This window comes from Neophocaena asiaeorientalis, unplaced genomic scaffold (genome assembly GCF_003031525.2).
Source record: "Neophocaena asiaeorientalis asiaeorientalis breed wild unplaced genomic scaffold, Neophocaena_asiaeorientalis_V1.1 scaffold40, whole genome shotgun sequence".
NCBI classification, from domain to species: domain Eukaryota; kingdom Metazoa; phylum Chordata; class Mammalia; order Artiodactyla; family Phocoenidae; genus Neophocaena; species Neophocaena asiaeorientalis.
In genome coordinates, this window is record NW_020185335.1 from 14,353,720 (window position 1) to 14,366,243 (window position 12,524).

Consider the following 12,524-nt stretch of genomic DNA (forward strand, 5'->3'; position numbering starts at 1 on the left):
ATATTTAGAAAAAAAAAAAGAACTCAGTCTGGATGTAGGGGGCGTGGGTTCAATCCCTGGTCGGGGAAGTAAGATCCCACATGCCACGAGGTGTGGCGAAAAAAAAAAAAAAAAAGTCAAATGGAAAGGCCTTGCTGAGCATGTGACCTGTGACCGACCCTCGTGGTAGCAGGTGAGGGAGGTCTGGGGCCGAGTGAAGCCCCCAGCTGAGTCCGCTCTTCCAGCCCCTGCTGGGGGCTCCCAGGCTGGGCAGCAGGCTGGCCTGGTTTACCAGGGGCTCTACTGAGTGCGGCGGGAAGCAGCACGCTATGTGCCCTGGTCCTAAGAGCAGAGCACGGAACGGTGCTCTCAGCTGTGAGGTCCGGCAGCCTCTGGCTGTTTCTGTCTGGGTCTGTGGTTCTGAATGAATGCTTATTAACGTAAGCGATGCCAATCCAGAAATGGAAGCTGCTGGAATCTCATGGGGTGCAGGGTCAGCACTGCAAAACCCAGCAGGTGTCCTCAGGCATCGACACCTGTCAGCCACGTTTATCTGACTCAGTCGATCCTCACAGCGGCCCTGGGAGTTGGCCCTTGTGTTGGGGACACGTGGAGGCTGAGAGGCTGCCATCTCAGCCAGGAGGCCGTGGTAGCCCAGATCCAGGCCCCCCAGCCTTCTCGCCCTCACTGTCCGGGGCAGTTACCCTGCAGGGTGAGGGTGAGGGGCAGAGGTGGGAGGTCCCACTGGTCTGTCTGCTTCACCCCTGGCTCCCTGTTAACTGTGGTTTGCAGGGAGGCTCGTTTCCTCCGCAGTGTAAAGACTCTGGTCTAGATGGGGTAGTTGTCAAGTTTCCCGAGATTCCAGCTTCACCCCTTCCCCATCACCCACGCACACTACCATCCGGGTCGAGTTTGCGGGTGGGCCCCGCTGTCCCACCAGTGGACATGTTACCAGACACCAGGGACTTCTACATGGACCCAGATTGGAGATCTTCACATCGGGAGACAGGGAGAGTCCTACGTGGGCAGAGAGTCCCACGGAATCTCTAGTGGGTTAGATGGTGACACCCTCCCCCGCCAATTCATGTCCACCCAGACCCTCAGGATGGGACCCTATTTGGAAATAGGGACATCGCAGATGTAATTAAGGCAAGGATCTCAAGATGAGCTCATCCTGGATTAGGATGGGCCCTAAATCCCTGAGAGTGTCCTTGTAAGAGAATGGAAAACGCACACAGACTCAGAGACACACGGAGAGGCCATGTGAGGACAGAAGCCTCGATGAAGAGGCAGGAAGGACCCTCTCCCATCATCCCAGCCCTGCCCACACCTTGATTGTAAACTTCAGGGCTCTGCACTGCAAGGGGATAGCTTCCTGTTGTTTAAGCCCCTGGGTTGTGTTAAGTTGTGACAGCAGCCCAGGGACACTGATACAAAGAGCTGCTTGCCATGCATCTCCACGAAGTGTCCCCAGTTCGGACTCTCTGGGATGGGGTCACACGGGGATGGCACGCGGTCCAGGATTCTCTCACCCAACGTGAGGTTCGTGGACCTTCTCCACGTGGCCGAGGCCGGGCATGGCTGGGCCATCATCCTCATCACAGTTTATTACCCAACCTGTGACCTCACCACAGTCTCTCCCTTGATGGTTCACGAGGTCCCAGGCAGTTCCCAGATTGGGCTGTGGTGACTGGAACGTTCTGAGACTGGCCCTGGGCCTTGCACACACCTTGAAAGTGTGTGCTGGGTGCACACCCAGAAGCGAATTAGTGAGTCATGGATTCTAGTGAAAGCTGCCTTACCGTTTCCAAAAGGGTTGAATTCACTTATACCCGCTCCCAGGGAGATTTATCTGAATGGAATTTGTGCCGCTTGCAGAGTCCTGAAAAATGTGTACAGAGCTGGACTAAACTGGTCCAGATCATTGAGATCAAGATGTTTAGTTCCTTTTGGCAGAATTAATGATTCCCCGCTGCGCCCTGGCCTGCGGGCCTCTGGTGCCGTCAGGACATCGGCAGAAACACGCTGTCGCGGGCCAGGTCTCCAGTGGGGTCCCCAGCACCTCACGTTTGACGAGAGATGCAGATTTCCCTTTGGAAGGAGCCAAAGAGAGAAGCAGGCATGGACAGGCGAGCGGAGGCTACTCTTCGTTGCGGGCTTCTCATTGCCGGGGCTTCTCTTGTTGCGGAGCTCCAGAAATGGGCAGAGATGCGGGACACCGTGACTCTCGGGCGGAGACGGGCCGTGACCCGGGGTACCAGCCCCCGCGTCCCCTAGGTTTCCTCCAGTGCACGACGGCATGGGGAGGAACGTACAGGTGGAAGAGACCCCTCCCCCGCCCGGCTCGGCCCCTCTTGGGTGGCCTCCCAGGAGCATCTCTGAGGCAGGCGTACTGGGGTGTCCCGTGTCCTGCTGAGCTGCACGGGGTCACGGCCGAGACCCCAGCCGACCCCATGGGAGCTCAGGGGCGGGGAGGCCCCGGGCTTGTCCTGAAACCGAGTGGGGCCCTGAGGGAATCTGGGCATGGAGGCCCTTTTGGCCCCGTTTCTTGTAGGCAAGACTCCAGCCTCCACGACCTTCCCTGAGTTCCAAAGGGCAGATTTGAACAGTTGGCTAATCAAGGGAGGAGAAGCCACGAAACCACCTGGGGCGAGATTACAGGGACCAGAGAAGCCCATCAAGGTGAGACCGACCACCTGAGAGCCTGCACACCCCCTCACCTTGTCGGCACCCCACTCTGAACGCTTCTTAGAAACCCTCATCACATCCTCCCAGGTTGGGACGCATAGCTTTTCGAGGCAGGAGTCTGCTGCGTCCCCCTTTGCCTGGCAAAGCAATAAAGCCATCCCCTTCTACTTCACCCAAAGCTCTGCCCCTGAGATTTGATTTGGCACCCGTGTACAGAGACGCTGAGCTTTGGCTTACAGTCCCAAACCGGGGACACCCGGGGACGTGTCCAGTTGTCACTGGATGCTGGCCGCCCGCAGAGACAGGGTTAGCTCTGGGGGAGGAGGGCCCGTCCGGCCAAGGGCAACTCGGGGAGGCCCAGCTGAGAGTGGTCAGCGGCCACCCTGGCAGGGTGGGCCCCATGCCCACAGCGTCCATCCCAGCTGCCTGACCCAGGCAGGCAGGCAGGCATCTGCCGTCAGGGGCCTCCAGCTGGGCAAGCCGTGAGGAGCGCCATCTGGGGGAGGGGTGCCTCTGGCAGCCTCTCCCCCACTCCTCCGCCTCTTTCTCAGGCCCCGGCCAGAGAAGTAGCGGCTCCAGACCTCACGCTGCGCTCAGCCACGACCCGAGGAAGAAAACTGCCTCTTCCTGGCACTTTCCCCAGAAGGCCCAGCACGTTTCCCTCAGGCCTCGGGCCTCTCTGAGCCACTGGCTGCTCCTGGAACACGTGCTGGACGGGCGTGTGTTTGCCCATAGGCCCACCTGTCCCTGGAGCGGTGGTGGGCTCAGGGTCCCCGGAGGGGAAGGAGGGTCCTGCGCAGACATGGGTGTGCCTTGGGGGCGGGGAGAGTGAGGCCATTTCCCTTAACTCTCTCCACCTCCTACACCCACCTCACAGGTGGGAAAACCGAGGCTTCGGCGGGGGAGGAGGTTGCTCAAACTCTCATAGCTGGGGAGCGTTGGGCCGGGACTCTTCACGGAACACGGCACGCTCACGTCCGGGAGGACTCAGGGCAGCTCGTCCCCCTTCTCTGGCTTCCATCTGAGTGTCTCTGGGAGTCCCCAGCAGCCCATATGTTCTCAGAGGTGAGCGAGGGAAAAGCCAAAAGGCAACTCACGACATTCCAATAAACCTCCTGGGATCTGAGAGAGGTCCCAGGATCCCAGCGCCCAGAGAGGGAGGGGGGTGAGGGGTCAAGAGACGTCAGCAGGTGAGCTGCTCCACGAGGAAGCAGCACGTGCGAAGGCCCTGGGAGTGTCCCAGCCGTTGAGAGGCGGCCCGTCATGGCGGGCGCAGAGGGAGGGCGTGGGTGGGTCAACAAAGTTGGAAGAGCAGCCAGCGGCAGACGTGCGAGGTCCTATGGAGGTGGGTCTTTGTCTCAAATGCAGTAGGTGTTGCATTATGTCTGTCAGATGGGTGGGGTCCTGGGGTCTGCTGGGCACATCAAAAATGCACATCAAGATCCAGGCAGCCAAGCGTCCAGCGCACATTTTAAAACACGTGTAGAAAAGCGTGTGACTCTTTCATGCGCAGCCGGGTCAATTTCCACCCGACTAGATCTAAGTACAGAACAGCGCCGGCGTCCCAGAGAGCCCGCTGATTTTTTAAAAAGCTAATTTAAAAGTAATGTTTCTAAAAAAAAATAAAAATAAATAAAAATTTAAAAATAAATATATTAAAAAATTAAAGTATTGTTTCTGTGAATGTGTAAATCACCCATGGGATTCAAAATTCAAAAGGTATAAAGGGTGCAAGATGAAAATATGTTTCCTGCCCCTTCGCTGGGTACTCCAATTCCCACCCTGGAGACAGCTGGGGTTACCGACTTCTGCAGAACCCTTCCAGAGACCTTCCATACTCAGAAAAATACACTTGTATAGTCTTTTTCCCCCTTTTTTGTAAAAATCGTAGCATACCACGTCCACCATTCCACACCCTGCTTAGTGGTACACGCTGTTTATAAGGCGATCGTCCGTCTTTGTCTTCCTTTTTTTGGGGTAACGGCTTTATGGAGACATAATTCACATACTGAACAATTCACCCATGTAAAGCATACAGTCCAACGGGTTCTAGTACATCAGCCAGCGTTGCGCAGCCAGCACCACAGAACCTTCTCATCACCTCGTCGGTCTTCACGGCTGCCTTGGACTCCATTGTGGGCAGTGGAGCCAGTTTCTTTAAGCAGCTTCCTATTGCTCTGCCGACGTTCCTAAGAGATCAGACGGCCTCAACGCCTGTTTCCTGCTTCCCCGCGGTGGGCACGTCTGACTTCGACCCTGCACACACGTCGCCCTGGGAATCTGCATGCACCGGGCTTATCGGGTGAGGTTCTGTCTCCCCGACGGGACAGGCAGCTCCCATAACCCGGGGGCTTGTGGGGAGCAGAGGAGGGCAAGGCCAGGCTCTCCTGTCCACAGCCCGTGAAGGGTTCGGGCAGCAGGCAGCAGGAGGTGGCCGGGGTGGGGGGCGGCATGCCAGGCACGACAGGAGAAAACACCCCCGACTTCACATAGAGGGGGCTGAACTTCACCGAGCCGCCAGCCTGGAGAAGAGCCCAGCCCAGCGCCCCGGCCCCGAAGACCAGAGGACACTGCCTGGCTCCCTGTGACGAGGCCGGACTCGGACCCACGAAGGACCCACTCTTCCCCCCGACCCAGGGAACACAACGCCCATAACCAGGCTCTGGTGACCTTCCCTCTCCGCCCAGACCCCCGAACTCAGCCCCTCGGCCGGAGGCGACAGCCCCTTCCCCTCCCTGTGGAGGAGACCGAACCCTCCCCCAGCTCCCCCGAGACGACTGCCCGTCCTGTGGTCAGGGCCCATCTGCAGTGACCTTTCCAACATCCCTCCTTATTCAGGCCAGATCTGGCTTCCATGTGACATTTCTTTCCCTGGGGGATTCGCAGCCCGAGTCAAGGGACGGAGCCCAGAGATGAAACAGGAGCGGCTTTACTGGAAGAACTGGGGACTCAGAGCCCGCCCCCGTGGCTCCTTGAGAACCAGGCAGGGCCGTCCCACGAGACCACCTTCAGAGCCTGGAAGACGTCATGGTAGCCAGAGGGATGGGCGGGAAGTGCAGTCACGTCCAGGGGCACCCTCCCGCTCCCATGGCCGCCCGGGACACAGCGGCCCTTGGCAGTGGGAAAATGTTCGCTCCCCGGAGGAACCAGCCTCGCCGGCCGTGCAGGAGGGATGATGAGGTGGAACCCTGTGGAGACGAAGAGCGGCCCAGCCTGCAGCCTCTGGAGCGGGGAGACCCAGTCGGCCCCGAGGGCTCCTTACCCTGGACTTGCTGCATTCCCAAGTTCAGGGGCCTGGCTGGTCCAGAGAGCGCAGGTGGCCACTACCTGCCCGGGCTTGGAAGGGTTGGGACCACGACGTGGGCAGGGCCAGACCCACGCCGACTTTGGGCCCCAGAGCCCTCCTTCGGGGAGGGGGCGAGGGTAAGAGCCCGTCTGGGGGCCACATGCCATCCTTCGACCAGCCTGCACAGAGGTCAATGAGGGAGAGTGGCTTCTGGAACCTTCTGTGCCCCTCTTTGACCCAGAGAGGATGTGTTCTCCGGTGAAACGGAGAGACAGGTTCTGTGAAGATCTGATCACCCGGGGTGTTGGTGTGACCTAGGCGTTTAAGTTTAATCACCGTTGAGTTCCCACTTGCAGAATTAAGTCACCCTGTGGCTGGAGAACAAAGATCTGGGTCTTGCCAGACTCTGGGCCCCAAGAAGTAACGAGTGCAGCTCGGGGCCTGTGTGGCGTGGCCGGGCACACGAAGAAATTGGGGAGCAGTTTCTGGCAGGAGGGTGAAGGATCCTGGGGCCCCAAGGGAGGCTGGTAGCCTGGCGCAGCCCCACGAGTGCAGAGGGTGCCTTTGGGGGTGAGGATGTGCTGCTCTCCTGGGCCTCGGGCCACCCCCTTCACCATCTTGGAGGCCGTGGAAGGGTCACACGTTTAGGACGCACGAAAGGGTCCTGTCCAGAGGCAGGAGCGCCAGGGGGTGCTGCTTCCTCCCCGGAGTCCTTGTAACATCACGGGGTGTCTGAGCTCTCCCACTGGGCCTGGATGTCACCCCCGCCCCCTCCCACTCTGCCTGGAATCCAGTTCCGCTTGCCTGGCCCCCATCCCCAGTCTGCCGAGATCCCACGCCCTCACCGTGGTTCTGGCTAACCCCACGGGCAGGGCTGGCTCAGCGATGTCAGAGGTCCCTGCCTCGCTGCCGACAGCCTCACCCCACCGGCCGCTTCCCCAGGCAATTTCCCAAGAATTCGGGGACTACGAGAAGAGGCCTCCCCCAGCAGCCAGCATCCCACCACCTTCTTCCCCACCTTCTCCAAACAGGCTGCTCTCTCCGTGCACAGGGCTGGGCGAATGTGCCCTTGTCCCCGACCCGGAGGCATTTCTCTTCTCTCGCCCCCTCCTGCCCCAGAGGACCCTGACCAGCTCTGCTCAGGCCACACGCGGGGGGGCAGTTCATCCAGGTTGCTTTGAGACCTGTCCTTTCGTGTCCAGACCCTTTTCCGTCAGTGACCGTGAAAGGCACACTCGTTGAGGGCCAAGGAACGATCAGGATGCCAGTGCCCTTTCATGTGTCCCACCTGCTCCCATGGAGACGGAAGTAGGACTTTTAACACACTAGTCGATGCATCACGGTCTGTGCATCTTACGGAGCTGCCCCTGGGGTTTTGTTCAGCTGGTCTCCCTGGAGTAATAGGTTTTCTCCAGCAAAAAGCGAAGCTACATGGTACTCAGGGACCCTGGGCACCCAATCCGCTGGGGGCAGCACCAGGACCTGGCCCGTGGCTGGTACTCCCTTGCCCCAAGCCCAGGGGTTGGAGTGGAAACCTCCCCAGGGGGACCCAAGGCCCCTGGTCCCAGCAGCCTGGGCTCGCTCGGCAGCTGCCGTGGATGAGCCTCCCGCCCTCGTTGAGGTTCAGGCGGCCTTCCCATCCTGGCACACCCCCGTCCCGCCACGCAAGGCCCCGCGAGGAGTGGAGTTTGCCGGCATCGAGTGAGGGCTGGCAGGGCTCTGGGCCCTGCTCCACCCGAGGCTGTGATGACTACCCTCAGGGCTGTCGTGGAAGCCTGTCCCTTCCCTTCGACCCCAAGATGGCACGTGCCTCCCCCCGACCCGGTGCTGGTCCTGGCCTGGCTGTCGCCCCAAGGTCCCGACTTCAATGTCCCTCCTGAGAGGTGGACCCAAACGCCCCCCTCTCATCCCCTCGCCTCCTCCCTGGCCCTGAGCACCCACCTGTGGCCTCGAGGAGGCTGTTGGCAAATGAATGAATGAATGAACGAACGAACTGGGCAAGGAGGTGTATGATCAACCCCCCCCCCAACCCCGGGAGGCACCTCCAGGAACCTCCCTACAGCCAGAACCTGGCACTGAATACAAGACAGAAAACCATCAGCAGTGCTTATAATTCTTTAGAAACAAACAACCCCCCCCACAAAACACAGAACTCCCCATCCCGAACCAGCCAAGCGTGTAACAGGTTAGCGGTTGGCAGAAGAGAGAGGCGTGAAGTCACACACGTCACTGCGTGACATCGTGGTGGGCGGCTGGCGTGGCTGGGACCCGTGGAGCAGCTGGGCTGCACGCCACTCCCACGATAAATCAACACGGTGCCAACAGCATCCCTTACACTAGTGAGACGTGAGGACGAAACAAAGCAGAACGGCTGCACACTTGTTACGCCAAAATGTGGCTTAAAAAAAAAAAGTAACCCACGAAGGTGAACGCTCAGGACACCTGTCAGTAGTGTGGTCAGGAGTGGTCTCTGCCCCAGAACACAGACACGCCTGCCTTCTAAGGGGTGGGCGGGGCGGGCAGGGCGGGGGCCCTGGGCTGCACGGGACCCCACAGCCTCAAGAATCACAGCCTGGGCCCACAACCTGCCTTCCCACATGCTGTGGAGAGCCACGCTTCAGAACTACCTCTGACCTTTCAATGCGTAAAGGGACCCTGTCACTCCTGCAGGGGTGGCACCACCCCACTTCCCCAAGATGCACATGGTGGGAAGGCCACTGCAGTCTGGACAGGGACACCTGGCTCCCTGCACTCTGCCAGGTCACATCCAGAGCCAGTGGTCTGACCACGATGCGTCCTAAGTGTCGCCCCAACACCCTGGAGGGAGAGAGGCCAAAATCTGCTCAGCGGTTGCTGGACCCCCGCGGAAAGGCAGTGGGCAGTGCACCCCAGGCAGCACCCTGCCCGCCCCCTGTGCGAGGGGCTGCGGTGGCTACGGCGGCCAGTCTCCTCCTGAAGGGGCACAGTCCCACCAGGCAGGTAGTACAGCAGCTGTGGGCCCCATTTACAGGTGAGAAAACTGAGGCCCCAATACAGAAAGTCTAAAACCAGGTCTCTGACCTCCTGGATGACATTCTGCCTTCAGACGTTGGGCTGAGCCCCTAGATGCGTGGTTTACAGCCCCTGGACAACTGAGTTGGTGAGGAGACTTCCATGGACGTCGGTCCTCCTCACACGTCAGGCGCTACAGGCGGGCAGGGGTCTCCTGACCAGCACAAAGAGGGAGGGGCGGACACGTGGCCACCTCTGTTTCAGCCTCAATGCCCAGCCTGGCCCCCCACAACAAGCTGCTTGTCAGGTCTCTCTGGGCCCATCGGACCATGTGGGGCCCCGGAGCCCAGGTGGGTGGCAGTGGATGGACTGGCCACTCGGAGCTCACATGGCCCCTGGGAAATGGCTATAGCAGAGCAGTGAGGCTCAATGCCCAAGGGCTAGTCTCATCCTTCCCCTGGTGGGACGGTCAGGGGTCAGAGACCAAGGCAGAGCCGCCAGCGCCTAAGAGGGGCCTGGAGGGAGCCGATCTGACCTTTGGTGACGCTGCTCCCCAAGCTGACTCTGTGGACAGTGACAGCACAGGAAAACCAGCCGGTGGCCAGGCCAGAGGAGCTTCTGGGCCTCGGCTGCCTCCCCTGGGGAAAACGCTATGGGAACCACGAACACAAAAGCCTGCGAGCACAGCCTCTCCGGAGGGGAGGGTGCGTGTACCATGCTGGTCTCAGCGGGAGCCAGACCCCCGGAGTCAGGTGGCCTCCAGAGCAGGTGCAGTCAGAGTGCCGAGGCCTGGACTCTAGCTCCCCGAGCCTGGGACAGGTGACGGGGGCGGGGACAGCAGTGCCTTGGCCAGGAGCTGAGAGCCAGCCCCAGACAGCTGGCAGGTCTGCCGTGCAGCCCTCGAGGCCCGGGAGAGCTACCTTCCGGGAACACGGAGGAGAAGCCCGTGAGGGTTCACCGCGCCTGCTTCCAGATTTCAAGTGTGAAGCTTTCAGAAGACTAGAGCCTGGCTCCAAAACCGACGCAGAACAGACCTGCAACAGCACTGCCCACTTGCCCACCATAGGAGCTGCTGGAAGCTTCTGGCCTTTGCTCAGGCTGGTGTCCAGGGAGGGATTGTACAGTCAGGAGCCCGAAGGTGTCCTGAGTGACAGGGTCTAGCCCCCAAACTGGCCCCGATCTGCACGTCCCGGTGGGAGGTCCGGGGTCTCCCAGCTGCCCCTGACTTCCACTCGGATCCCCCTGCCCGTGGCAGGCACCAGGGCACCACTGTCGAGCAGCCCAAGGCCTTTCCTTCTACAAGCCTTTCATTAAGATGTTCCTTCTTTTCTGGGGTTGGGAAGGGAGCTAGCGCAGGTCTTTAAGGCAACGAGACATGAGCACGTGGGTTAGTTTCACGAAAGTCACTACATCTACGGTAACAGAGAAACGGCAAAGCCCAAGCGCATGTGTCCAGGCCACCGTCCAGAGGGTTCTCAGGGCGGGTTCTCAGAACCCCTCCGTTCTCGAGACGTGCCGGAATCTGGCGACAGGATCTGGTCCCTCTGAGGCACATTGTGCTATGGGTGGCATTAGGGGAGAAAAGACGCGCCCCCGCCCCCGCCAACACACGTTTCTTTAAAAAGTAATCATCTTGGTGGTGTCGACGCGACCTAAGATTAAGTTAAAACAAAAATAATAAAGGGACTTCCCTGGCGGTCCAGTGGTTAAGACTCGGTGCTCCCAATGGAGGGGGCACAGGTTCAATCCCTGCTCGGGGAACTAAGATCCCACATGCCGCACGGCGCGGCCAAAAAAATAAAGTTAAAAAAAAGTACAAATACACAAAGGTGAGAAGGGAGAAGGCCCGATTCTGCAGGAAGCCCCGCGGCCTCCTCGGTCCAACGTTCCCGCCTCCACGCTCGAGAGGTATCCACAGACATCCGTCTTCTGGGACTAAATTCGTACCAGGGTTCACAGTGGCCCGGCCGCCACCCCGGGGGAGGGACAGTGGGGGCCCCCAGCTGAGCTGCCTGGATGATGGAACCGGAGTCGCTTTCTAAGGGGTGGGTGGTTTAAAACAATCTCTGCGTTTTCTTTCCGGCAGCTTCTCAGATCCTGTCGCTTACGTCTCCTGGGGAACCACATGCATGAGCTTCTGGCAAAGGACCGTCGTGGAAACTGCCAGGAGAAGAGCGGAGTTACTTGGGGATCCTCTGGTCCCGGGCCTGGGGGGTCAGGGCAGCAAGGGATGTGGGCTCACCCCGCCCCGTCCTGAGGTTGTAGGAGAAGCCAGAAAGCCAGAAATTTATGTGGAACCTCCCAATTTGCGTGTGTGTGGGCGCGCGCGCGTGCGCACATCGGGCCTGCAGGCCTCCTAACGGTTACGTTACTCAGGGAGGTGTGGCCAAGGATCCCGGCAACAGGCGGGTGCCGGCTCCACCCCTCATCCCGGTTCAGACCCCAGGACCATCGAGAGACGTAACTAGATGGTGGCCCCCCTGCTGGAGGCCTGTGACACCACACCCGGGCCACCGCCTGGCAGACCTCCAGGACCGGCAGCCAGCACGCCCACCGCGGACCTCAGAGGGGCTGGAACAGGCGGGTGTGCTGGCGCCCAGGAGAACCCATCACCCACAGAGCCTTCACGAGCATCACTCGGGCAGATTTCAGAACGGAGGGGCCCTGCTCTAGGCCCTGGGTGTGTTCTGACAGCTCTTCAACAGGGACCACAGTCCGGGCTGGAGGCAAAGCTCCAGCGACATGATGGACAGCGTCCTGGGCCCCGGGCAGGTGCCCATCAGAATTCTGGGACGGCTACCCCGGGGGATTTTGAAGCCCATGCAGGAGCCTGTCACACTAACAGCGGTCTCGGCACAGGGTCCTGAACCAGGCTTGTAAATGAGCCCTGTGGCCACAGTGCAGATCCTGCTTTCTCCTCCTCAGCCGGCTGGGTTTAAGCTGGCGGCAGACGGGGATTTCGTTACTTGGCAAGAGCGGCCTGGATTTCTGGAATCCCTTGTTCTGAGACTAGCTGGTGCGCAGCTGAGCGCCTTACCCTGAAATACGTAGGCTAGGTCACCACCAGACACGCCCAGCACAGTCTGCTCGGCCAGGGCCTCACACGTCCCGACCCCGACCCCCCGCTGACCCAGGGCCGTGGGCACTGCCTGCCGCGTCACTCCTGGCCAGGCGGGCGGGGCAGACCCCAGGGCGGGTGGAGGAGGCCCGGCCTGGGGGGAGGTACTCACAGATGCCCTGCAGCAGCCACTTGGGCTTGTTTTTCCACCAGACGCCAAGGAAGTAGATAGGCAGGCCACTGAGGATGATGGTAAAGCCGATGCCACACTCCACGGGGGTCTTCCAAAAGGAGACGGCGATCAGGAACAAGCAGGCCAGGATGAACAACGCTGGGAGAGCCAGGTGGACCTGGGGAGGGGACGCAGCTGACACGGGGAGCGGGACCTCCCCGCGGGTCCTGCACCTGCGGTGTCCTGGCCAGCCCTGGGAGCACGGCGCCCTCCCTGTGCCCCTGCCAGAGCCGGCCTCGCCCTTGGGCCCACCCAGCCCCTCCCATGGACCCCCCCCCCCCGGACAGCCC

At 60.3% G+C, this 12,524-nt stretch overlaps 1 protein-coding gene across 1 annotated transcript in view; it reads right to left on the reverse strand.

Moving 5' to 3' along the window:
• Window positions 1–8,046: 8,046 nt before the first annotated feature.
• SLC7A5 (solute carrier family 7 member 5) overlaps window positions 8,047–12,524 on the reverse strand; it is a 33,006-nt gene continuing 28,528 nt past the window's right edge. Inside the window, exons 9-10 of the mRNA XM_024735653.1 lie at window positions 12,175–12,352; window positions 8,047–11,104 (exon numbers count right to left, since the gene is read on the reverse strand). Coding sequence (XP_024591421.1) covers window positions 11,049–11,104; window positions 12,175–12,352 — 234 coding nt within the window. The 3' untranslated portion in view covers window positions 8,047–11,048. The remainder of the gene's footprint in view (window positions 11,105–12,174; window positions 12,353–12,524) is intronic.